The sequence below is a fragment of the Kryptolebias marmoratus genome, linkage group LG14 (genome assembly GCF_001649575.2).
Source record: "Kryptolebias marmoratus isolate JLee-2015 linkage group LG14, ASM164957v2, whole genome shotgun sequence".
Lineage (NCBI taxonomy): Eukaryota > Metazoa > Chordata > Actinopteri > Cyprinodontiformes > Rivulidae > Kryptolebias > Kryptolebias marmoratus.
In genome coordinates, this window is record NC_051443.1 from 13,505,913 (window position 1) to 13,532,382 (window position 26,470).

General features: G+C 38.3%; 1 protein-coding gene across 1 annotated transcript in view; it reads left to right on the forward strand.

The window, feature by feature from the left end:
* The window catches only part of LOC108231037 (potassium/sodium hyperpolarization-activated cyclic nucleotide-gated channel 1), a 70,929-nt gene that overhangs the window by 37,127 nt on the left and 7,332 nt on the right, over positions 1 to 26,470 (forward strand). Inside the window, exons 4-7 of the mRNA XM_017407846.2 lie at positions 9,319 to 9,537; positions 15,654 to 15,800; positions 18,814 to 19,054; positions 24,262 to 24,426. Of these exons, the coding sequence (XP_017263335.1) occupies positions 9,319 to 9,537; positions 15,654 to 15,800; positions 18,814 to 19,054; positions 24,262 to 24,426 (772 nt within the window). The remainder of the gene's footprint in view (positions 1 to 9,318; positions 9,538 to 15,653; positions 15,801 to 18,813; positions 19,055 to 24,261; positions 24,427 to 26,470) is intronic.

Genomic DNA, 26,470 nt, shown 5'->3' on the forward strand with positions numbered 1-26,470 from the left:
CCCTCTATGTGACAAACATTTTTGTGCTTCACATGCACGCTGGCTGCTCCGAGGCACCAGACCGGGGGTGCGAATGTCAGCTCGCCTCAACGTCACGACTCTGTTTCCCACTCTCGTTTTTACTCCGAGGCCACGAGTTGCCCGAGCGAGATCAATACCAGCTTAAACGTGTTACTCATGCAAACAGATGGAACACGCAGATCCATTTCTGTTTGTGCCCAAAGATTTTACACCGATATAATTCCCCACAAAAATGTTACATGTCCACCTTAGTAATAGTTTGTTAAAAAATGGACAAAAAGCATTTTTACTAACCCAAGTTTTTACATTTATTTTAATAAGCAACACACTGGAATCACATTTAGTTAATGGCAAACAGCTCCTGAATTTTTACTGCACGTTGTTGTCCTTGCTCAGTATGAATCAGATACCTACCCCTTCTTAAATGCAAATCACTGTGAAAGGAGCTCGTGTAAAAGGTTAATTTGCTGCCCCCTGTGTGGCAGAATCATTTGCCTGGTGAAAAATGATGGCAGAAGCTCTGACTGCAATAAAGTTTGCGAAACAAAGAGAGCACGGGTGTGCTGGAGGCTTGGGTAACCTCAAATCTCTCTGTGGTGCCACAAAACTGCTGGGAAATTTCCACGCGGATCATGATTTTACATTTGACTAAATTACATTCATCAAGATTCTTACCGTTGTAGCTAAAATACAGAGAATCTAGTTTTCTTCCTCTGTTCTAAAAAAAAGGTTTACATGTTAATTTTAATCAAGAACAAGTTGAAAACAACGCAGCTGTCTTAACAATGAAAGATATTAGAGCTCCTCAAGGTTTCAAGAGCTTCAAATGTTTCAAAATCTGTCCCAGTGTTGAACTTTTGGAGCGATTCTATTTTCATGACATTCTGCACATTTGTTTTCATGCTTTTTCTTGCGGCAACTAATAAGTCCTAGTTCAGCTTCATTAGTCCACTTGACTTGTTTCCAAAATGCCTCAGGGTTCCTTTATATTTTTAATAGGAAGCGTCTGATGCAGACTTTTTGTGATGGGAAGGCAGGTTTGCTGCTTCTTTCTGTTTTTTTCCTCCTACACGAAGGTCAGTAGAACAATGCACGATCGCTGCCGAACGTTCTTGTTTTTTGTTGGGTTTTGTTAGATTTTTCTGGCAGTTCTCTTTGAAACTTAACCTTGTCTTTATGAACTCCTTCAACCCTCAACATTTGTGTTAGAAGTCAAGACATGTATGGTACAGAAAACGTTTTTCTCCCATCAAACAAAAGAACTTTATGTGATCTGATGTGATTGTGAACAGCATCTGAAAAGAAACTATGGCTGCTGTTTTTCATAAGGCTTTATTAAGCTTTAAAGTTCAGCTAGTATCTCACTCTGTGTGACAAATTGAAGACAAAATCACAATACAATGTCCAAGATTTTACTTGGATTCACACTGAATTAACTATTTAAGTATGGTGCACAGATGTCACTCAAACTTCGAGCAAAATTTGGACTAAACTGCATGACTTTCTTACAACAAAGCTGCAGATTTTCCACATAAAGGTCATTTGCCATTTGTCACCAACAGTCACAGCCCAGAGAAAAACAAACTTTAGCACTGCCTGGCCTTCACAGTGATCATTGTGACAATAGAAGAATGTTCAAATAATTTAGTGAAACACATATGACAGCTTAAATGTTTCAGTGTCTAGACAACAACAAAAGTTTAAATTTGACCGAACTGCTTTCTAGAGATCGGTTTTGCTCACTCAGCTGTTCAAACATGATTGATGGATGAGAAAACTTTTATAAGAATGACATACTTTTTTATTAATAATAAAGTAGACTATTGGATTATTGAACTAATATTCATGTACAATAAAAAAATAATACATTTTCTTTACATATGTGAATCAAACATTTATTAAGTCATCACTAGTTCTGAGGCAAATTTCTTGTCAATTTAAAAGACCAAAAATGTTGCAATGTTTTTATCTAATACCCAAAAATCCAAATGTTGCATTTGTATTACTTTCTCTTTTTCGATCTTTATGAAATGTTGTCATGCTTGTCCGTCATGTTCCAAGTACCACAAATCGTAATTTGGGGGTAAATTGTCTATAAGTCAGCAGTAGTGTGAGGTTTGTGCTCATGAGCTGCTGGCATCATGTCACTGACTGTGATCTGAGCAGATTGTGGAATCTCTTCCCTGTGGATCTCTGCAGAAGTAATGGCCTGTGTGCTGACTGCGGCCTGGCAAATCCAAAGTGATAAGTCCCACCCACGTGTGGGATCCTTCTTCTCACACCGTCACGATGCATTAGCATACAAAGGCTAAATATCTTCATATCTACCTCTCTGTTTTCTGACTTTTTTATTTGGTATACTGCAGGTGTAGGTGTATCCTACAGTTCTTAGACTGGCACTTGAATCAATCTCAAAACATGTTATCTTAAAGCTGCATCTGTTCCAGACTGATGGCATTAAATTAATCATTTATATGTATATATATGGTTTGTTTCTGTTCTTGGCTTGCACTTTGTTTTCAGCTGGGTCTAGAAGAGTGAGGCCGGTTTGGACTGCAGATACTGCTGAGTGTTGCAGTACAGCATGTAGGGCTGTTATCTTCTTGACTAATGGCCTTAGAGTACCTTCTTACTCTTTAGAGGCTGCATTTACTTAATCACCAGACAAGATAATGCTGCTGTCACTGTGCTGGCTCTGGTTAGAGGGTGATGGGCTGTTGCATTTGTTTGCATGCATAGCACAAGAATGTGTTTAGGAGCATATGTGCTATGTGAATGCATATGTGCTCATAAGGGTTAGGGTTAGGGTTTGTAAGATACAAACAGCCAAGCTGCAGACACCTAAATATTCATGTCTCAGGGTCAGAGGCAGATGGACAGGCAGAAACACTAGGTGGACACACACACACAAATATCCAGAAAGGACTGGCTGGCCATGCATAACCGTCCATCATTCATCTTGTTTTTTTTCTTCTTTTTCTCCTGGATCACCCACTTGTTTTCTTTTATTCCCCTCCAAACCCCTGAATGAGTCATTTCCAGCAGTTCAGAGTTTATAAATTAATCACTTTTCTTCTCTTTCTTCAACAGGAACACACATTGATTTCCTTTTTCGAAATTCTAAAACTGTTTTCGTACTGAACTCCTTCTGGTCCCTTGTCATGCATCTTGGGAGCTGTGAGCCTATTTTAGGAAGTTTTCCCATTTCAAAACATAAACAAGTTGCTTCCTTGATTAAACAAAAGAAGACACCTTTCCACATCTGTTGCAGATCTTCATCAAAACAGCCAGAAAATACAAGGAAAGCTTTATCTGCATCGTCCACTAAACCTGACTTAAATATCCAAACCTGCTTATATATGTACCAAACATTAATTGACAATTTTACTCAAAAAATAGAGCTTTCAGTTTCATGTCAAAATAGCCACAGACTTTTGAGGGTACAAATTTGCTTTTGACCTTGTGAGATGATGAACAGAATATATATATTTTATTTCTGAATTTTTGTTGGACAAAGCTAGATTCTGAAAGAATAAAATAGTACCTTATTAATTAATTTGCCTAGATGAATGGTTAAAAAAATAAACCCAATTTTAACTGAACAAATCAATCCTGGAGTGAAAATGCTTCATGGCAACTTTAAGACAGATAACTCTGCATTTCTTTGGCTACAAATGATAACAACAAAACTTCAGAGACGATGAGAAACATGACCTTTACAGTACAGAGATCATGAGTCCATTTGGCATGTTTTTCCTTGACAGAAGAAACTGTAGTTTGGTTCATTTGTAGGCCTGAAGACTGTATTCAAAGATTGTTGTGCCATTTTTATCATTTAACTGTGTCATTGGAAACTGAAAGTTGTTTTCTCAAAACAGGAAAAGATTGCTGGGATTTAGAGAATTACATGATTGAGTAATTTAAGCCACTATTTAGAGTTTTTGGACAAGAATGAGCGAAGATAACGCAAGGATGGCAAGACTTACTGATTTGCACATGCGGACTCTGAAATGTGAAGTATGTTGCTGTGAAACATGGATGATATTTGCCCTTTGAGCACATTGGTACCGAGGGGATGAATTGTGTTCTTCGTAGCAGTGCATTACATCCTTTTAGGCTCATAGTTATTCATCAGTATCAACAACAACCAACGCCTCTGGGTGACTCTCAGCACTGGGGCGATGGTGAATCAGTGACTGCCTACAGCTCACATAACCGGTTACGTCTTGTGTAAGGGAACTGTTGGAGACGAGATTGTGACTAATGAGCTGAAATCCTGGCAAGCTGTTACATACACAGGCACTCTGTTAAACACATGGCAACATCAAATTATAGAAACTTTGAAACAGCCAATACTTAAATTATAAAGTGGATAGGCATTTATTTTGGATTGTATTGCTCTACGGACCTGCTGAAAAGTAAATATATACGCTATCTGATGCCACTTATTCTGCTGGATGCAAAATGTTATTACATTTAGAATGAAGTAAATACAATACATAGCCAGATTTATTATTGTTGAAGGGACTGTATAGTAAATCAGTAGAAACATTATGGCGAAAAATGCATTAGCAGCACAATGACTCACTCTTTCCTAAGAGAGGCCATATACAGGCGCAACAAATTAAATAATTTGTCATTTGAGTAGATTTCTGCATGTAATCACTTTTTATGAGAAATATATACGGTAGTGTCAGAGTTTTGATGATTACTGTAAGTGATAAAAAGCATCCATTTGGTGTTACGAATGACTACATGTTGTAATCATGTCAGCCTGCCTTATATCTAACTCTCCATCCATCCATTTTCTGTACTTGTTTTTATTCCTTTTTCCACAGTCATGGGAGCTGGTACCTAGTCTCGAAACTACAAAGTAGCTTATCTTAAAGACAGCAGAAACTTAAATTAAAGCAGACAAACAATCAAACAGCAGTGAGCAAAAAAACAGCAATGTAAAAAAAAAAAGTTGCTGCATTGCTCCTGCTTTAGCTTCTTTAATGTCAGTGTTGTACCCAGTGAGCTCTTGTGAAAGGATGTTATTATCACAAGAGTCTGGAACAACAAACTCCTGCTTCATCGCTGAAACATGACACATAATTACGTATTATAAAAGTTACAGCTGCGTCTCCTACGTGTGAAATCATGATGACACTACTGCCTGTGCCACATTTGCCAATTACAAATGATTCACAAGTTACAGCTATAAGTAGGGCTGCAGCTGTAGAATATTTTCTTTATAAGGCACTCTATCGAATAATCTATCAATTAATCGATTAAATGGTTATGCACATACTATGTCGGTGTTTTCAACCTTTTATCCTGAAAGCCCCCAACTTGTAACTACAGTAAAAATAGTATCTCTCCTTTTGGCTGGCAGAACTGCATACTATTTTGTGCATATGCCGGTGCACCACAAAAAAAAACAAAAAAAAACAATTCAGTTATTTACTATTTATTAATTAAAAGCCTTTTATAGAACATTTACTTATATTTATATTATATGTATGTTAAGTTGTCTGCCCATCCATGAATGTCTGGTTTCAATAGTCTATTTCTCATCAGAATCTCCTGTTTCTCCAACATCTGATGTGAACCTTGTTAATCCAGATGATGTCCAAGCTGGCATGGCATCTTTTGTGCGTCTCTTTCACATTATACACTACAGGTGGATACCCATTCCCAAGGCGTGCCACAATACCACTAACTCCCCACCCCTCATACATGCATAAAACCCTTTATGCTATGTAAGGTAGCATAAAGCAAGTTGTCCGACAGCAATAATTGTCCATGTGAAACACAGTGACCACAGAGCCTTACGGTATTATGTGGCTTAAGCATCAAATCAAAGCTCCGTGCCTCCATATTTTTTTCTTTCAGTTATTCAAGTAACTGGGTGAATCATTTCAGCCCTAGATGTAACAGCACTGTGCTCGCATCTCCCTACCATAGACTTTACATTATTCCTTTTCAACAGCTTTCATTGTTAACTCAGTCGCACACAACATGAAATGACAACTCTACCTCTGACTTATCAACAAACAAGTCTTTAGAAAATCAGTCCCTACATTGGCGTAATAAAGCTTTAACAAGTGTAATCCTAAAAGGTTAGAATATGGAAGGTCAGCATGTTTGCTGTGCTCTTTTGTCATATTTGTTATGAGTCAAAAGTGCAAGAAAATGTATTTTCTTGTCTACAGGGGTTTGAGCTCTGGAAATAGATCATGGAGCACATGTCTTGGGTTATTTCTGCAGATAAAATGGCTATAATTGTGTCAAACCCTGTGGATGTTGGCAGGGAAACATTTATTTATTTATATGTACATACCTGGAGGTAGTGTTGTGTTGGCTCTTTTAAGAGAATTTTCATTATGCATGAACTAAACCCTATTTTGTTTATCGAACTAAAAGGAGCTAATTATCACCAGTCTGATCAGTCGGTGGAAGAAACAAATAATCACATGGAGATGAATGTTTATGACTCAGTCACAGAAAATGATTAGCTGTCAATTTACTCATTTGCCAAATGCCGGCTGATGAACTGTGAGGAGTGAAGCAGAACCAACAAAAAGAGATGCAGCACGATGGGATGTGTGCCATATACATTATATTAGAGTCAAGTGTCAATTCAAAACATGTCATAGCAACATTCCACCCAGCACAAAACTTGTCTGGTGTCACATTAAAAGATCAAATATTAAGAGATGGAACTATTTTCAGTTACCTTCTGTTTTAGTGTTGATATACCTACCTTCTTATAACTTTTTTTGACGTTAAATGTGGCAAACATGAGTTCTCACAGAATTTAGAATGCCTGGATTTCTAAAGGTATGTGGAACAAGAACGATAAAAGTGTAGTTATTTTATAATGTCAGACTGTTATATTTTGCTCCCTGGACCAATGTAGCTATTACACATGTCACCAGCTCATACATCTCTCATTTGCACCCTAAGTATGAAGTGCTAAACAAAACATGTCTAAGAAAGTGTCCAACTGAGCTGCAAGTTTCCTACTGAGGCTTGAGGAAGAGGTAGCCAAGTGAGTCGCTCCTCTCTCAGTCATTTTCCAGCTCAACACAACAATAATCTCTGGCTCTTAAATCTCTGTTTTTTTCTAGTTTCTGAGTATTTTGTCTCACTTTGCAGTGCTCTCACGGCATATTCACAGTTGTTTGCTGACCATATTAAAGGAAAGACGCAGCTTTGAAGGCAAATGAAAGAAGATCTGTCATAAAGAGTACATAAAAGATAGAAGTAATCTTCATCTTGTGTCAGAAAAGAGTCAAAATGTCATGTATGTGCTCAACTGTTTGCTTTTGAAATCCGGACCACAATAATGGGGTTCCTACTGAACTGTGAACTATGTTTAACCTTTAACATTTCTGGCTTATATATATTTGTGTGAACCAAATCCTCAGTATTTTGTTATTGTGGGGGTTTAGGATATTGGAGGAGTCAGCAGTTTGGCTGTAGCTCCAAGGCCTGTACTGGTGAGCTGTCACATTTGTTTTCAGACAGGGAACTTATAGGTTCTCGCAACCTCACAGGACTTGTTCAGATGCACACTGGAAGCTCTGCACGCCTCGAGGGAAAAAGGCACATTTTCACATTAGATATGTGCTGTATTAATGAGAGTCCTGCTGCTTTCATGGCTGAGACCAATTCAAGCAGGGGAACAAAAGATATTTGAGTCAACTGAACTGCAACTAGTAAGGCTTTCAAGCCTATTATTATACTACCTGATAATGTTGGTGCATTAACAAATTTTAATGGCTTTTACATCCTCGTCTCTATGGGAGGTCATTCTTAATGAGATTACTCATGGTAAAAGGGCTTTTTTTTCCCAAAATGGAACAAAACCCCCGTGCCTAAAGGCCAAAGCATGACGCTGTAATAAACATCAACCTTCAAATGTCTGACATTATCGAAAGAGGTGCAAAGTAATAATCATTTAAATAATATCCAAACTGATGCATATTCAAGATTCTGCCTTACAGTTATTTTCATACCCATTTGTGCACATAAAAATGATGAAGAAAAGACAAGTTTAAGAACAAGATCTAAATCCTGACGACCTAGTGAGCTTATCCATAAAGTAAATGCAGCAGGTTTGGACTGATGCTCTTTCATAAAATGACATGCACTGTGATTAAACAAGTCTTAAAATTTTACTCTTTGACGTTTGACCAACAAATTATCACTGCCTGTTTATCCCCTGGGATTAAATATTTCAATGTACCTAATTTTCTATGCATGCTGTATAATTCCTTTTCACAAAAATCATTTGAGCCAGCAAAGGTGTACATTGCATATTGTCTAAAACTAGTAAGAGATGAGCCTTTAACCCTCCTGTGGCCTTTGGGAGGGACCCAAAGTTACAAGGGCTTCTCTTCCTCTCTTCAGCTACGAGGGCTTCAGGAGGGTTAAGACATTTAAAAACATCCAACCAGCAAGTTTCACCAGTCATTAAGCAGAGCTGTAAACCTTGACCAGATTCTAAGAGGTCTGTGGGTACTTGCAGGTCATATAAGCCACATTATGCCTGCAGTAAAAGAGGGTATGCAGTGCTCTGGTTGATTATATGCTAGTTTTTTCCAACATAACAAACACATACGTTCATTTTTTTCTAGAGAATACCGCCAAACCTGTGAGTTTTAATAAGCTCATGTTTATTCCACTTTCTCCACTCCAAGAGTATGGCATATAATGGATAGAAGGGGGCAAAAGGGCTGTGCTTCTGTAATAATCTTAATTAGTTTAACTAACGACCCTTTCATGTACAGACTATTAAAAGTAGCAGACTATCAATTGTTAAGCAAGCACCATTTAAGTTTATACTTAGTCAACAAAAACTAATCAGGTTGTTTTCCAAAGTTGTGGTCATTAAAAACAAATCACTACTGCTCTAAAACCCAGCTGAGTACAAAAATAAATAACAGGCAGCTCACAAACTCTACTCAAGATAATATTGGAAAAATAAGAGAGGTGTGCAAGATAAAGAGCACCTTTTGCCATGAACGATTAAAGAAGTCACTATTCCTCTTTTTTTGTTTTTGAGTTCCTGATAAACAGAACAATGAAGGTCAAGTAGGTCTCAGCTCAGTAAGAGCATGGATGGAAAGCTAATCAAAAGGTAGAATGAGGCCATTAAGCTCTCAGACATGAAGTGTATGTTGGCAGAATGTTTGGCTAAGATTCAGTGATCCATCAAAGAGAAGCCTTCTTTTCTGCCCTGCTTTGCCTTGCAGTAACTCGCCCCAACCCTTCTCCATCCCTCCCTCTTTCTCTCTGTCCTTGCAGAATGTTTCTTGGGGGAAGCAGTACTCTTATGCCCTCTTCAAAGCCATGAGCCACATGCTGTGCATTGGGTATGGTGCCCGGGCTCCCGTCAGCATGTCTGACCTGTGGATCACCATGCTGAGCATGATTGTAGGCGCCACGTGCTACGCTATGTTTGTGGGCCATGCTACCGCTCTGATCCAGTCACTGGACTCCTCACGCAGGCAGTACCAAGAGAAGGTAAGAATCGTGCAGCAGCATGCAGAAAATCCAATATTTGAGATTTTAAAGGACATTGATTGTGCTTGATTTAAGTGATAGCCAAAGTTGGTAATCCAACTATCTAAATCATGTATTTCAAGGTAAGTAGAGCCAATTATTATGTATTTTTCTAAAGGGGTTTGCTCTTTTGAACAGCTTAAAATCTTGCTGATTGCAGCTAGAATCTAAATGAGCTCTTCTCTCAGTCTCAATCGAGTTGAGCTCTCACATATCACAATAGTCATGATGATGACTTAGAGAGAAGATTTTCTCCCCCTCCAAAGCAGATCAAGTAAAACCAACAGGGTGAGGAAGGATGTGGCATCACCTCATTATTTGAGTTCTGCCACAAGTTGACTTATTGATTTTTTTTCCCTTCCTGCTCATTTCACTTCATAGTACAGCTTTTCTTTTTTTTTCTTTTTTTTCTCATATGGGTAGTGATTATCCAGCATTTCACCCAGTCACCATCTGTGATCCTGCCGAGGGGCCTGGGCATTTCCCAGCACAGCCGGCCATCACCATTGGGCTTTGTGATTGCACGCAATAAACCACATTTAACTTTCAAACTTTGCTCGATGCAGTACAAATCCATTTATAGTATATATAACACTGTAGTACAGGAGGATTAAAGTCTTCTGTCTTGTGTCATGTCAGGACATGCTTATGATTGAAACAAAAGCACAGATGTCAACTTAGACGGATTTGCCCACAATCTACATATAACTTAACTATTTTAAACAGTTTGTACAAGACCAATGTTTATTTTAAAGGATAATCAGATAAATGAAAGCTCAATTAACTGGAATCTTACCATGTAAATTGTTATATACTTTTTTAAAATTGAGGTTTATTTAAACAGGGACTATATACCAAGAGATGTTGCTTCGTTAATGAGACTTCTAGCCACAGACTGATTAAATTAGTTGATAAATTTGGAGCTGTGCACATTTTAGCTTTTAATTAAGAAGGCTCCTTGGATAAGACTCACAAGCGAAGTCTAGTTGTTTTTGTTTTTATTTAACTTGCTAAGATTACCAACTTCTTGATGACTGTAAGCTTTTAGCATTTAGCTAATGCTTAATTGTTGCATTAAAAAAAATAACTTCTAAAATTACTATTACAAAAGTACAATATTCTAAAACATATAGTAAAGGAAACATAAAAATTATATATGGAGTTGAAATTAGGTTTGAGAAAACTAACCTGCAACAGAATAAAATTATAAAAAGATGTTCATTCAGTCGACTGCAAGCCTTGTTTTGTTTCATTGCGCATATACTTAAACACAAAACAAAGCATGTTATTTATCCTATAGGGCGTCGTTTCCATAATTCTTATCAGTGAATCGACAGTGTCACCTTGGCTGTAACTATAACAGGACATGCTAAAATACCAGTTTATTAATTCACACCTTGCTTGTAAAAGCATTTAGATGGTCTCAATTTATTCAAGCACGATGGGCTGACCTTGCCAGCTCCTTTCATGGTCGATGCAATCTAGAGAAAGCGCTCCTTGTTGCTTTTTGCACAGCTCTGCAGAGCTGTTTAGCATGACACTTAAACCTCATCATTACTGTCTGATTACAGTCTCTAAGAGTTCTTCCACTGGAGCATCGTTTTTATACTAAGTTAGTCTCAATTTGCAAAGCTACCCTCCATACAATAGGCTTGGAAGATGCAAATGAACAATATTCCAGGAAAAATATTAACATATGTGGGTACAACCATGATGAAGAAGAAGCAGGTCACAGCATAGGCCAACAATAAGTTATCACAGGTTGAAGTCATGTGTCTCCCACTCGGCATCCGAACTACATCTGCCTTTACAGCAAATATTCTTCATTTGCAGCTTTTGTTTCCCCCTTCAACAAACCTTCAGGCATTTAAGTGCCAGATTTAAGCCTATGCATGCTATGTTTATGGTAACAGAGCTCCAGTGTGTAGCTAGGTTCATCCGGGGCTGATTTGCTGCATGGCTGTGCACATCAGCGAAGCAGGATAAGGAGCAGCAGGGATGAGTTCAGGGTGCTGGGCCTCTAGTCATTGTGTCTATCTCTGCCACAGCTGGGGGGGGGTTGGAAACGGGGACGGAAAGATGGATGTGGGAGTGTGCTTATAAGCAAGTTGAGGGAAGAGGATGTTCCTTACAAGGAAGGGGTGATGAAAAAAGAAGACACAGCTAATCATTGCTGTGTGTAGGTTTTAGTTACAATACAACATGTTTGTTGCTAAATTGATTTCTTTATATATATTTAAACACAGCAAAAAAGAAAAAAGTAATACAACTGTAAATTATTTGTGTAAAAAAGGCAGAAGAAAAATACACAGAGAGGGGAGAAGTTAGTTTGAGGGAAGAGAAGGAAACAAGGAAGCAAAGTATGCATGATATCAACGCATCCCTGCTGTGATGCCATGGTGCTGAATCACTGCAAGCCAGAGGACAGCTGTGTGTCATTCAGCAGAGGAAGACTTCCAGCTCTTTATAGCTGCTTTTCAGAATTTCTGCCCAAACATTTCATTTTTGCATTCTTTAAGCCCTTTCTTACAAATCTAACAATGTTTTAGGTCATTGTTAATTCAAACTAAATAGGTCTGACTATTCTTATCTTAAACCCAAGAAAAAAAACATGAACTTAAAGGGATAGTTTAAAATTTTTTTACATGGATTTCTGTGGACAGCCTATGGGTAGTCAATATCTTATCTGAAGTAGACAACAGTCAGAGTGATCTCAGTTTGAAGAAACAGGGAGAAGTTTTCATTTCAGTCAAGCTAATGACTAGTCTACCCAGTACCTATTCCAGACAGGATGTCAGTAAAAAAACAAAAAAAACAACTCAAACCCTAAAAATGTCATGGTCCAAGCAACAGCTATGTTATAGTTTTTTACACTACTATTTTTTGCATCAGATAATTATGTGAACTAGATTTAACACGTTCTGTTCTGCAGCGAGTTTGAAACAAAATTTGCAACGGCTAATTGTGTTTCAACATAAACAGTCTTTTATGTAACTAACTGTAGTTTTTTTATGTAAATAACCATCTAATACATAAGGTACATGATGTAAAAGTGTACAAAAGAGGATTAACATAATTTGCTATGAAATCTTTGAGGTTTAAGTTGTTATAAAAGGCTGAAATCTGCCCCTAATTAGACCCTGTCTAAGTAGCCTTAAGCTTGACTCCTCCAAATTGAGATTGTTTTGACTGCTGTCTACTGCAGGTAAGTTACAGACTGCTATAAAACCCATTGGAAAAATCCAAACTACCTCTTTAATGATGAAATGAATGATGTAGTGAAATGAGGAGGGTAATCAGCAATGCATCTAAATTACTCCATTAGAAAGTCTCGTTAGCCAAGAAATAAGGAGCACAAATTAGGATTTTATATGAGAATTTGGTTAATTTTTGTGTATTTTAGGGATTTATATGAGTATGGAAGAAGTCATAATGCAATCGTGTTGAAAGAGAACTCATTAAATTCAGATTTGTCACTTTTGCCTGTGGCCCACCCTGACCGCTCGAGCCAAAATGGCCTGGTTGAGCCACAGTGGACCCTCTCCAGGATCAACTGTGTGAACTCACAACAAATCAATTTCCCACAAACAAAACCTGGGTCCCTTATCACCTTTCTGCAGCTGGGAGAGGAATCAATAAAAGGAGCATAGTGAGTTAAGTGTCTTCTCTCTCACTGACAAATTTCATTTTGTGGGGCTGGTTGTGCCACGCCGGTCAAAGAGTTTGCCACTGGCCTGAGCTACCAACCTCACAGCTGCTGTCTGCTCTCCACTGCTGCCTCACTATGATTACCCAAGGGAGTGTGAGAGACACTGTTTATTTCCAACTGTCTGGACTGGATGAGAAGATTGGGTTCTCCGCCTTGTCTGTCTCAAATCTGTGAGGAAACTGAGACTGATCAAAATGGATCAGCTAAACTTTCTTTTGCCCTTTCTTTCTTTTCTTCTGCTTCGAGCTTAGTACTTTTATTCAGGTTAGAGTGACCAGAATTTAAACTGCTGCAAAGATGACAATAATTGACAATAATAATGACAATAATAATGACAATAATAACACCAGAGCTCACATTTGCACAGAAACAAAAATGTTTAACCATAAATAAACAAATAGATTTGCAAGTTACATAATTGTCATTTTCCAAACATTTATTATCTTCCAAATATATTGTAGGAAGAAAATGATTATTGTTTCAGCAGTCTTGTTGACCAGTTAATAGTCACATTCAAGACTGTGTTTCAGCTAAAACCACAATACTTTTTTAACTATAATCAAGTAGCGGTACTGCCTAAAACCAATGGGTGATTTTTTTAAGAGACTGACAGTTTATGGTCATCTTACATATTAGTCTCAAATTTGTCTTCTATAGCTGAAAGTCCAACATTTATGGGAGATGTTCCGTTGTGGAAATGCACATAGAGTGCCCAGTGCCTATCAAAAGTATTTTTTTTTAAAAAGTCATGCAGGTTTTATGCTTTTATTGCTGTCATAAATCAATCATGGTCAACATAAATTGACCATCTTTATAAAAACAAATTTTCAAAGAGCCTTCAGTGGCAGACTTCTACCAATTAAATAAAATATGTAATGTAAAATAAGGGATTGCATAAATATTCACCCCCTTTAAAGTGACTGTCCTAATTCAGCTCAGAGAAAATATTTTTTAAAACCACTAGTCAGGGGATGGATACAAAACGATTTCCATGGTCCTAAACATCATGCAAGAAGCAGAATAGTAAGAGAGGCCACCAAGACACCTGTGAGCTCTCTGAAGGAGTTCCACCTTCAGCAGGTGAGATGGGAAAGACTGAGCAACGACAACTGTTGTCTGGTTTCTTCACCAGTCTGAGCTTTATGGGAGAGTGGCAAACAGTAAGCCACTGATGAAGAAAACTCAGATTAAATCTCCACTAGAGCTTGTTTCCAAAATGCACCAAGCTTTTTTAAGATGTCATTTGCAAACTTCTGATGCTAAATTTTGCAGTGGGGACACAGGAAAGCTTCTCTTCCGATGACTCTTTAATGAAAGTTTGCAGAAGTTCTGCTTTATCTTCTCGACTGTCTATTAAAGTTTGATGGATGTCGCACATATACACAAACAATGGAATCAACTGAATGGATTATATGAATTTCATAACAAGAAGTGATAAGAAGGTTTTTTGCAGTTTGATGTGTTTTTCTAGCAATTCTTCAGACCAGTTTCTTTTTCACCAGATCTCATTTTGACTCCTTCCATTACTGTTAACTTCTTACCATCAACCTGATGAAGAAATAATTCTCCTTGTATGTTCTAGATCATTTTGAGATGTTTTCCTGCTTTGGGATTATTGTTTTGTATAATTTTCAGAGGAATCAATGGCTGCCAGTCACTGGGAGGTTTGACATTAGCTGTACTTGACATTTTTTTTAATGATTGTAAAACAAACTCTCATACCCAAAACGAGTCAGGAAACAAATGGATAATGGCAATCTGAGACAAAAAAAAAAAGAAACAAACTTGATTTAGGATGACTTCAAATCCTTGGCAGACACCAATACTTAGTGCTCTCCTTACAAAAACTCACAGACAAAATATTATTTGGGATGAAACCAAACAATTTTTCCCTTGAGTTTGTTGTTGTTTTGTTGGTTAGTAGTCTATCCTTTCTCCCTCCAAGGTGTCAGGTGTAGCATGTTAATTCACATTAGGACTGCGTGATCACAACCGCTACCTTGGCTTGACATAGCCCTGGGCCCGTTCTTGTTTTTACTTCCCTTCACCACCTGCCTCTCTCATTGTGCCTCTCCCTCCACACACACACAACCAGGACATGGCACCGTGACTGTGTGAGCACAACTTGTCCTCATTACAGAAACACCAATGTACACTCCGGGACAACCACATTTTTTTCATTTTTATGCTGCGGTGCAGTTTACTTAAGATGTACTCTGAAAATAACAGATTTTACTTTATGTATATATTATGACGGCTACTGAAAAATATCTAACAATCTGCAGAATAATATACAAAGAGCTGATGAATGTTAAATCTATCTGAATTGATGCATTTGCTTTTGTTTTTCCTTTTTGGTCTTTTCCAGTACAAACAAGTGGAGCAATACATGTCCTTCCACAAGCTCCCAGCAGATATGCGGCAGAAAATCCACGACTACTACGAACACCGCTACCAAGGCAAAATATTTGATGAAGACAACATCCTGAGTGAACTGAACGACCCGCTCAAAGAGGTGAGACAGCTTCTCTCAAAAGTGGATTCAAGCATTGACTGAATAGCTCAGACTGTTTCTGACTGGTTGATGTCACGTAGCTTTAGTTTTTAAAACATGAATCGGTGAATGTCCATTTGTTAATATCAAACTTGAAGGACAAGAATCTGAAAAACCAATACTGTCACCTCTTTTTACAAGGTCAAGCAGAAAGAAAAATTACTACTTTGAGTCCCCTTAGCATGATGTGAACTCAGAGTTGAAAAATGGAAAAAAATCCTTGACAGAATTGTTACATAAAAAGCAGCCATGTTTTTGACATAGACTTTGTGTCATAGACATGCTTTGTCAGACTGTATCGTGTTGAATCTCTGTGTGTTGAATCGAACCCATACTGGATCACACATCATGATTAGGGAGTGAATATCGGGAGTGTCATATCGGTTTTTGCTGCTCAGGTATCTTTAATGAAGCAGTGTATTGAGATACTTACTGTATCAGCTACAAACCAGGGATGCACAACCCCAGTCCGAAGTGTCACAGAAACACAAGGCTACAGTTCCAACCACATCTTTTTCATTTCGTTATTTATCCAAACATAAATAACGAGAATTATTAACTGAGAGACCACATCACGGTTCAGCTTTTCATGTAGCATGCAGCAGTGCTGGAAAGAGGAGAAATAAACAGCATAGCAAGCAAAGGCCCTCACAGCCATCCTTCATGTAGCCCCATTAAGTCACCTCGCAGAGCCGAATGTCGCTGCGTGGTGCAGGTATATGTTTCCAGATATTTTCAAAGAAGGCACAAGGATTTAACACAGAAAGCTCCACCGGCTTAGTTCAGTTTGTGCTGCAAGCTCAGTTCAAATCTGCCTATAGACAGCACAGAGCAACTAAAGCTGTTCAAACAAGGCTGACAAGCTGAAGCAAACTTAGACCCACCAAAAAAAGAATACCCTCACAAAGACGTAAGTAAAAATTGAAGGTATTCATGATGACCTAATGAAGATGCAATTCCATGTTCAGAACTGTTTTCATTTGTGTCAAACTGGATAAAAATGGGAATGCCAGGGTGTTCATCAACTTTGAAAGAGCTGTTTATCTTGAAAAATGCATAGTTTTGTTACCATGTTAGCCCAGTAGCTCCAGAAAAGACAAACCAAACTACATATCTCATTTGAATATCTAGCTGAATGATGACTCCTGCTTTTCAGCTGCTAATTCTAAAAGGATTCATTGTTTCTGGCATGACAAATGGGCTGCCTGAATGAAAGTGTTTATAGGGATGACTGAGTAATGTGCCCATAATCACTCTGATAGGAGCATGTATAATTGATGAAGTAGTTTAAGCAAAGCTTTGCTTAGAATGTGTCGGAAGACCACGGTGAAGTGCATTGTATGAAGAACATGCCAAACTCTTTGACCTTGAAAAATAATTTAACTTTTAATTCAGCACTAACAGAGATGATCTGTGAGCTGTATTGTTACCTCGAAGTTTAAGTTTGCAATTTTCTTATTTTGCAAAGCCACATCAAGGAATATGAGTCCTCAAGTGTGCCCTTTTTAAAGTCATCTTTGCCAAACTCTATTTTAATCCTCACAGAATGGGAGAAACTGTGCATTTTAAAATCAGCACGAAATTGGGCTGATTGACACAAAGAGTCGACTAGTTTCGGTGCAACTCGAATTCAAGTTTGCTCTCTTGTCTTAAAACTTCAAAGTGAGGAAGAAGTGGACCCTCTTGTTGGCACTGAAAACTCAGCAGAACAAGAAGTTACTTCTCTAAGTTGCTAAATCTTCTTTGCAGTACAAGTTAGCAGTTTTGGAAAGCTGACTCACACAGGCAAACGTGAACAGAATTAAGGAGGGGGTGGGGGGGGTCTCTTTGAATTTTCTTGCTTTTGAAAGATTCATGGTTCAGACAGATTTCAAACTCTTAAAGGTCGAATGCACCGTATGACTCTGTGCAAGAGTTAATGTAATGTCTGAGTGCTTTTCCTTTTTAAGCCTAATGTGATTATGATGACAACATTCTGAGGACATGCAACTAAAGATTTTCTCACAAACTGAGTGTTAGAGGCTTAATGTGTCAAAATTTTTAATTCATCTTTTTCTTTTCTGAGTCAGGGGCAATGACCCCAGTCTCTTAAAAACCCCATCTGTCTCTGGGAAGAAGAAAAAAAAGACCAAACAAAATAGAAAACATCTCTGTGCTCTTTCTTGGACCATAATTAGATCTTTAGGTGCATACAGTAAAATATACATATATCCACTCTGTTCTGCTGCGGTGTTTCCCTAAACGTCACCACCACCTTTTTTCATTGCCTCTGTTTCACTGCCATATGACAAATCTTTAAATAGGCAAAGCCAAAGATTGTTTCACCAGGACAAATCCTGGCTGGGTATAAAAACTTCTTACAGTCTGATTCATTAGTTCTGGTGCATGATTGAGGTCAGAACCCTGTGGCATTTGCTGACAAACACATCTGAGGCTGCGCTAACATTCTTTCGCGTCACCCTCATGCAGCCAACAAACATGGCCGAGATTGGTTATCTTTCTGTTAATGTCCTGTTGTCACTGGAGGAGAGTTATCGCTCATGTGGGGTCAACAACACGCCACTGCAGTTGCCAAGTGCTCCGGCTTTCCATCTGCACAGCAACAGAGACGCATGGACAAACAGACAACAAGCTCCTAATCTCCTGCAGCGAACGAGGGGACAGGATGAGACCAGAGAGATGGCTTGTAGCCGGCACCAGAGGGCAAACTCATCAGGATGTGATTTGTGTGCCAAAAAGTTTCCTCTCAGGAGAGATATGGGGAGTGCTTTAGAAGTATTAGGACTAAAGCAGCACTATGCATCCAATTCATTTGTGTTTGCACATAGCAGCAGCGGAGAAAAAAAAAAAAAGAAGCTTGGTGAGGGTATTTTGTCTCAGACCACCTAACCGCTGCTCTTCTCTCAGGGTTTAGGTGGGAACGAGTGAATTATTTATGCCGTTTCAACAAACACTTTTCCTTTTCCTCCACCAGGAAATTGTCAACTTCAACTGCCGCAAGCTGGTGGCCACCATGCCTCTGTTTGCCAATGCAGACCCCAACTTTGTGACTGGGATGCTGAGCAAGCTGAAGTTTGAGGTTTTTCAGCCCAATGACTACATCATCAGGGAAGGCACAGTCGGGAAGAAGATGTACTTTATTCAGCATGGCGTCGTAAGCGTCATTACCAAATTCAACAAGGAAATGAAGCTGACCGATGGATCCTACTTCGGAGGTAAGAAGATGCACACACAACAGAATTAACATAAATATGTTGATCCTGCAAGGCCACAAAGAACATGTTTGCATGGCAACAGCATGAGGCATGAAATCCTCCCGCGGCCTTGAGTTTGATGCTGTTGGAAGTTATTGTAAATTCTCAGTAACTAGTGTTAGACATTAGTCAGCTTCTTTGGTTACATAACCTCTCATCTGGTTGCTGGAGTGGGCCAAGGCACGGATCAGGCATCCCTTAGGACACACAGAGGTCCCTCCCCCTCTCTCACCCTCACATTCAAGAACTCTTCGCCCCCTCCGTTCGTTCTCACTGCATTTACTTGGCACTACCCGTGAGCAGCCTGAGTGGACGCCTTTTCCGTGGAAAGTCAGGAGCAATTTGCTTGTTCTGTTCCTCCAGTGTGCTTTTACTTTCTGCTCTTCCTCTCAGCTCAGTTCTGTCTCCGAGACATTGCAGATATCATAAATTTTTAGTTGTTGCTTGTTTACTTCGACAAAATCCACATGCAGCTGTTGTTGCGCCTCTCAGAAAGAAAAGAAAAGCCTCCTTTTTCCGGGCTTCCTGCATATTTTATGTCTTGAGTTCATCTTTCCTATGCAGAAAAGCAAAGGAGTCTAAGAATACCTTCACTTTAGTGTGTCTGTTGAATTCACTGTGTGCCTCACAGGCGAACAAAGGAGGATGTGGAAATCAAAATGGGAAAAAGTGTCTCTCTCCTACCATATATCATCGAACCGCATGACCCTCTGCAAATTTCTGCACCACCTCTCAGAATGAGAAAAGGCTAGAGAGAATAGTTTGTATTATTTTATACTTTTCATATGCATATTTTACAGTTAACAAGTAAAAGAAAGCTAAAGATCACTTTTACATCATAAGGGACTTTGTCCATATAGAATTAAATATTGCTTTTAAAAACTGATTAACACCATAAGGAACCAATCCTTACATTTAAAATGCAGAAAATAAAGCTTTGATATTGATGCTTTAAGGTAGATAAATTGTTGTTTTTGTTTGTTTGTTTTTAACTAATTTAGGATCAGTGTTCTTTTCTGCCTTAACCTGGAGTTTGATGGAATCACATTGAGAATATGACGGTTAATTAGATCAGTAACTCAACAGTTCTCCAGCAAGTGTTTAAACTCACTGCTCCCCTGAAAAATGCAGCTCATATTCCTCAAACTGGGATATGTGTTCAGGTAGAGTATTTTCAGGTGGTGTGTAAAACGTGCATGGGCAAAATATGGCATGTGGGTCTGAAGCGGACCCTGAATAATCCCCATCTGATCCGTAATATCCTTAAATAAAATAAAAACTAAGCTAACCAACCTTAGCAAACACAAAACTGGATATAACTCAGTCTCAGATTATGCAAGATGTTTGTTTAAAATGTTTTGCCTGCAAGGTGACAGGTGAGATGCATGCCTTCAACGAATGTTGCTTTTTTTAATTAGTGAATTGTTTAACTAATGCAAGAACTGTTCGTGCCCTTAACTGCTGTTTGTCTTCTGCTGTGCTGATGTATTTCTTTTCTTGCATTTGTATGGCATTAGTAGACAGTCACCCTTTCCCCTTTTCTCATATAATTTACTCTCCCCTTACAACCGGGCCACACCGTGACTAGAATGAAAAGTTAGTGTGGAGAACTGAGATGAAACAGGGCGAGGATGAAGAGCAGCAACAACGACGAGCAACAACGCCGAGCCGTAGGAAACTCTCAGCATAATAATGAGAAGGACATCTATGAAGACAATAGGTCACAAAGCACCAGCAGCCATGGTCAGCACCACACTTGCATGCTGAAATAAAAGCACCTCTGGGCTACGGTGGATGGGATTACAGATTAGTATCGTGCAGTCATGTTGTGAACTCGTCTTGTGGCTTCAGGACTAACGGAGTATGATGCTGGGACAATGACAAACAACAGATGAGAAACACTTTTGGGCTTGAATGTCTTAGTCATGAGAGACTCACACTCAGAGGGGAACAGGAGAGAGGGAGGCTGGTTGCTACGAGTGACACATGACGTGACGGTAAATTATACTCAAAGCTTCAGGACACAACAGTTGTGATAAGACAACAGGCAGGTGTCAAACCTGCATCATGAGAAGTGATAGCAGGGCCCCTGACTTACACACACACACACGCACACACACACACACACGCTCATAAACGCCTCAAGTTTTCCAGGTGACAGAGCAGATATTTCAAAAATGATTTATACCTGTTAGGTTTGCCACATGTCAGCATAAAAATGCAGATGAGCTTGTATGAGATGTATGTGTGTTTAGGATTAAAACAGTAGATATGCCAGATTTCATCTCAGGCCATGACTTGATCTATAGCAAATAGTTTTTTTCTGCTTTTCTGAAATGCCTTTTATAGCTTTTATAGTTGGTTAAGAGGTAATAAAATATGGGTTATTATTAATATGGGTCTAACATTTTGTAACTTGGTTATTTTAGCCAAAAATATATATATTTTGGAAATTTCCCTATTTTTTCAATATATAAAAAAGTAAAATTTTTAGTTATTTCATTCACTCAGTCATTCATTTTTGGCACCTAGATTTGTTTGACCTATTTTTATTAGCTGAGGATCTGAAATGCATTATTATTCTCAAATCCAAACATTTACTACCTCTCAAAATACAAAATGCCTATATTTATCCATAGCATGTTTCTAACTAAAAATTTTAAATCCCCTAAACTTATCTACCAATTTTGGTAGAAAATTATAAATCTTCTTTAAAAGTTGCTGTCACTAACTAATTAATGATAGCTCCAAAAAATGGCTCTAATTTTGGTGTTTTCTGCTTCTTATTTGTTAATTCATTTTCATCAAGAAAAAAAAAAATCTAAACTTCATAGAGAATGCCCCAGTTGTCTTATGATGGAAATACTCTGTTAAATACCTGAGAAAATGTACTTTCTTATAACCAGATAAAGGAAATTGTTCCTTTTCTAAACATTCAAATGTGAGCTTTGAATAGGATTCAAAGATGGGGACAGATATATTTTTTTTAAATTCTGCAACCACTTTCAAATTTGTTCAAGTTATGACTGTCATTAGTCCATATGGATAAATGTGATTTTCACCTCACCTGCTGTTGTCTACCTTTTTAGTCTAGAACTGGCTTCTCAGTGTCAATTAACACTTTTAATTTAGGATGTTACTGAAGGGTGCATCGTGCAAGCCTGTTAGAACAATGTGTTCACTTTAACGCAGATAGATTCTTGTTTTCTGTACACTTGCGAAACAACATGATGCGTTTTTCTCTGTTCCTCTGTACGTATTTGTGTTAACAGAGGTGCATAGCACTTACTGTAAAGGGGTGCATTTCCATTACAGCAGCAGTAATGCTTTCTTCACACCCACAGCTTGAGAGCGCCGCTCGCACATCCTGGACGTTCTGTGCTCTATTTTTACGGCAGCTCGTGGCAGAGCCAAGAAAGATCACACGATAACAAGTTACCATTTAACCATGTAAAAGGAAGTAGGCTGAGTGCAAATGTAAGTGAAGGTTAAGCTGTGGTAAAACAATGAAAGGAAATACTGGAGGAGGAAGATGATAAATGAATAGGTGGTTGCTGGGGGAAAACAAACTACACTGTGATGTTAGGTACAAAAACTACATGATGCATTTTTTTTTCTATAAAATACTTCAACTTGGCATGCATGACTATCAGTCCATTTGCTGACATAAAAATGTCAGTATTTAATTTTTTTATGACTGATTAAGTACATATTTTCAAACAGAATCGTTTTTGTCAAATCACTTCTCACATTTAGCACAACCGCACCTAATTAGTAGTACACCCCAGATGTTTCGCAAATTGATTGATCGCTGTAAGCGAGGCATTCAGAAAAATATTCAAAAAAATTCACTAAGCGCTACACAAGACCAACACTGCAGACTGATGAAGAGATTTATTTCTTGCCATAAAATCAAGTCAGCCAACATAAAGTCAGAACAAATTCTGGCCTGGTGTTTTGCTACTTGAGTGTAAAGTTTTGCTAAATGTGGAAAAATTGTTGTTTTAGCGTGTAAGCTAATGTAAAAAGCTGTAAGTAAAAGGCTTTTTTTTAACTTAACTCTTTCTCCTTTGTTTATTTATTTTTTTTATTTTGTTTGATGACGAAAATCAAATTGTGTAAAATCAAGTATCATTTTCGATTTAAAAATGTTTGTCTACGCAAGCTTCGCAATTTTATTTTATTTTTTTATGCTTCTGCTTCAGAGTAGGCGTTTTCTTGACTCAGTGGGGATGTGAATGGTTTGTATTGACTGGCCAAGCAAGTCGAAAGCTTTTTTAGCACCCTCATTTTTAAAACTGCATTTATCTTTTTCACTGTTGTCTGCTATTTTGTGCACATATGAAGGAAAAAGCAGATTGATCTTGGCTCCTTTTACACTTTCTTCTAAGTGTTTGTAGCACACTTTAAAACATTTAAACCAAATGCAATCGGCTCCGAGTGCAAAGTTCTTCATTTTTGTTGTCTCGGTTGAAGATGAATGTCACAGGTGGCATAGGTGAAACAATCGAGTTGACCATCAGCCAAGTGTTGTGCAGACAGTGTTCCCCTGGTGGTGCGAAAGCTAACATGTAAATCCTTATAACGCTACATATTAGGACTAAAAGTCCTTAGTGTCCTTAAAACTATTTGGTCTAAAAGCATCTACTGTGAGGAGAGTAGAAAGCTTTAATATTGTTGCGGATTGAAGTTTATTGTAGTCCAGAACGATCTGTATTGACAATAAATTTAACCAGGGACTACGAGGTGATTTTGTTGCTGACGCACCGTTCTCCTGTTGTCTTCATATCTTTTTACGTCAAAAACAGGAAGACGGGGATGCTCTGAAGTCCAGCCCCTCTTTAGTTACACATTACGTTTCAGAACTGATGCAGTGCTCTGAAGCCTGACAGCAAAGCTGAATACTGAATCATATTATGAGACTATTAGCCCTCTGCAGGATGATGAATTATTTTAACATAATACGTGTGACAATACAGCTTATAGACTTCTCATTTTATTTACATTCACATTAGCGCTTCTACCCCCAAACCCTATTGTTCTTACAGTTCATCTATATGATAATGTGTACATTAATTACTGGGATGAGTTTGTGTGTGACCTTCTGTTCTCGCTACTCCTGTTCCCGTTTCTTCATGTGTTTTCCTTTGTGTATTCCTGCCACACAGAGATCTGTCTGCTCACCAAGGGCAGACGAACAGCGAGCGTGCGTGCAGACACCTACTGTCGACTCTTCTCACTCTCCGTTGACCATTTCAATGAGGTGCTAGAAGAGTACCCCATGATGCGACGGGCTTTTGAAACCGTCGCCATCGACCGATTGGACCGCATCGGTAAGACCTTTGTCTCCCAGCCCTGTTTGATTGGTGGAATATCTTGCCTGTCATCATGCCTTGCTGTCTTGTCTTTATCAGAATTTGTTTGCCTCCTTTCCCTCATTAAAGCATTGTGTGTGCCATCTTGTGCTGCATGACCTGTGCGCATTTATTTTGTCTTTTTTTGTCTTAATTACCATTGAAGATGATTTTGATGTAACAGGCATTAATCCTACCAATAAAACCAAAGTAGCATTTTGTTGTTGGATTAATTGAAAGGCAGTGCATGTCGCTGTCCAGGAGGAAGTCAGGTCGGCAACTCTTTGGTTTTGTGTTGATCCAACCACCCACTGGAAGCCAGCGAGTGGATGAAAGCTAACCTCACATGCATGTGTGTCTGTCCCTCTTTAAACTCATCTGCACTCCTGGGTATGAGCAGCACCCCGCCCCATATTAGACTTTTCAAACAGAACAAAAAGCAGGTCCCCACATACATCCGGTCCGGCCCGTGAAGCAGGGCCTTATCAGTTTCATTAACTGTTATCTCATCCCCAAATGTATTTCTTCATCATGTAACAGAGAAATGCTTATAAAAGAGAAACTGTACCATGACAGATAATATAGTAATAATAATACTTCTCACTATATAAAGGGGCACATGTATGTCACACAAACTGGGTAATAATTGTTACTGAAGTAGCTAAAGTAGCTCCTTTTTTGTAAATAGGGTCAATCTGCTCTGGTGCTAGTGTAAAGGTTTGGCACACTGTTCAGCCAAGTTGCGACAACATTTAGAGACAATGCTATAAGTGTGTAATAAGGATTACTTTAAACAGCTGATGTCACTGATCTTGTGGTGCATCTTTCAAGATCTAGTAATGAACTAAATAACAAGATAACCTTGTGATTTGGATAATCCTATTAGTTACTCCCAGAAAGCTTCAATTAGTGTTTTTCTTCCCATCTCTCCCAGAACAGAATTAAAAACATATTAAAGTCAATATAAAAGTTTAAATAACACACAACTGCAGCCACAGGTAAACTTTAATTTATAAAGCTGAGCCTTTTGTTTTAAAGGATAGTTGAGATCTTTTAAAGTGGGGTTCTGTGGAAAAGGTATGAACAAGCAAGAGCATACCTGTTGTAGATAGCTCAGTTTGGAGAAATAGAGATTAATCCTGACAGGACTCGTGAGCTAAAAGCTAGTTTGAGTGGGGCCGAGACTAAAGTACATGGCTGCCATCTTAAAACAACTCTTATCTCCAAAGGTTTATAGTGGTTCAAGCAAACACTATTTTATAAACATTTTCACTGCCATCAATTTTACATGAGTTTTTTCAGGATGTACCAGATGTGCCCCAGGCTGCACAGGAAGTGCTACAGATATCACCTGCTGCTGCTATTTGTACCTTTAAATAAGTATAAAATTATATGTAATGTCATTGTATGTAAGGAAGCGTAATGCAAATTTGCTGGCAGTGTTAAGGTTTATAAATAGTGTTTACATAAACTACAATAGGATTTTTAATTTAAAGGTGTTTTAAGATGTCACCTGGATTTGGTTCCATTAGGACGAACTTTTAGCTCAATAATGTGGGGCAGAATTAAACTCTTCAAAGAGCTATCCACAACAGGTATAATAATTGTTCATAATTTTTACCCAGAGCACTTCTAAAACATCTGAATTAAAGTTTATATTATCTGTTGTCGCTGATGTCCTACAGGCTCAAACAACCTTTTATTCTCACTCTTAACCTCTGGTTTTGTCAACAAGTGTCCCATTTTATCTACAAAGACGCTCTAATGCTTGGTAGTTTGTTTCTGTTATTTTTTGTCAGGAACGGATGTAAATGAGTTAAAAAAAAATATTAAAAAAACAGTAGCTTTTGTAGAATGACAGTGTGCAAATGTTTCATGTCAGTTGTTCAGTTTGTAGTCTGTATTTATTTCTGCCAGTCACTGATGTTTTTCTTTGTCCTGGCTTCCTGTGTGTATAATTCTGCCAGGAACAGGACCATCTGTGTTACTTTCTGACACATGGTTGACTCAAAACACTAAATTG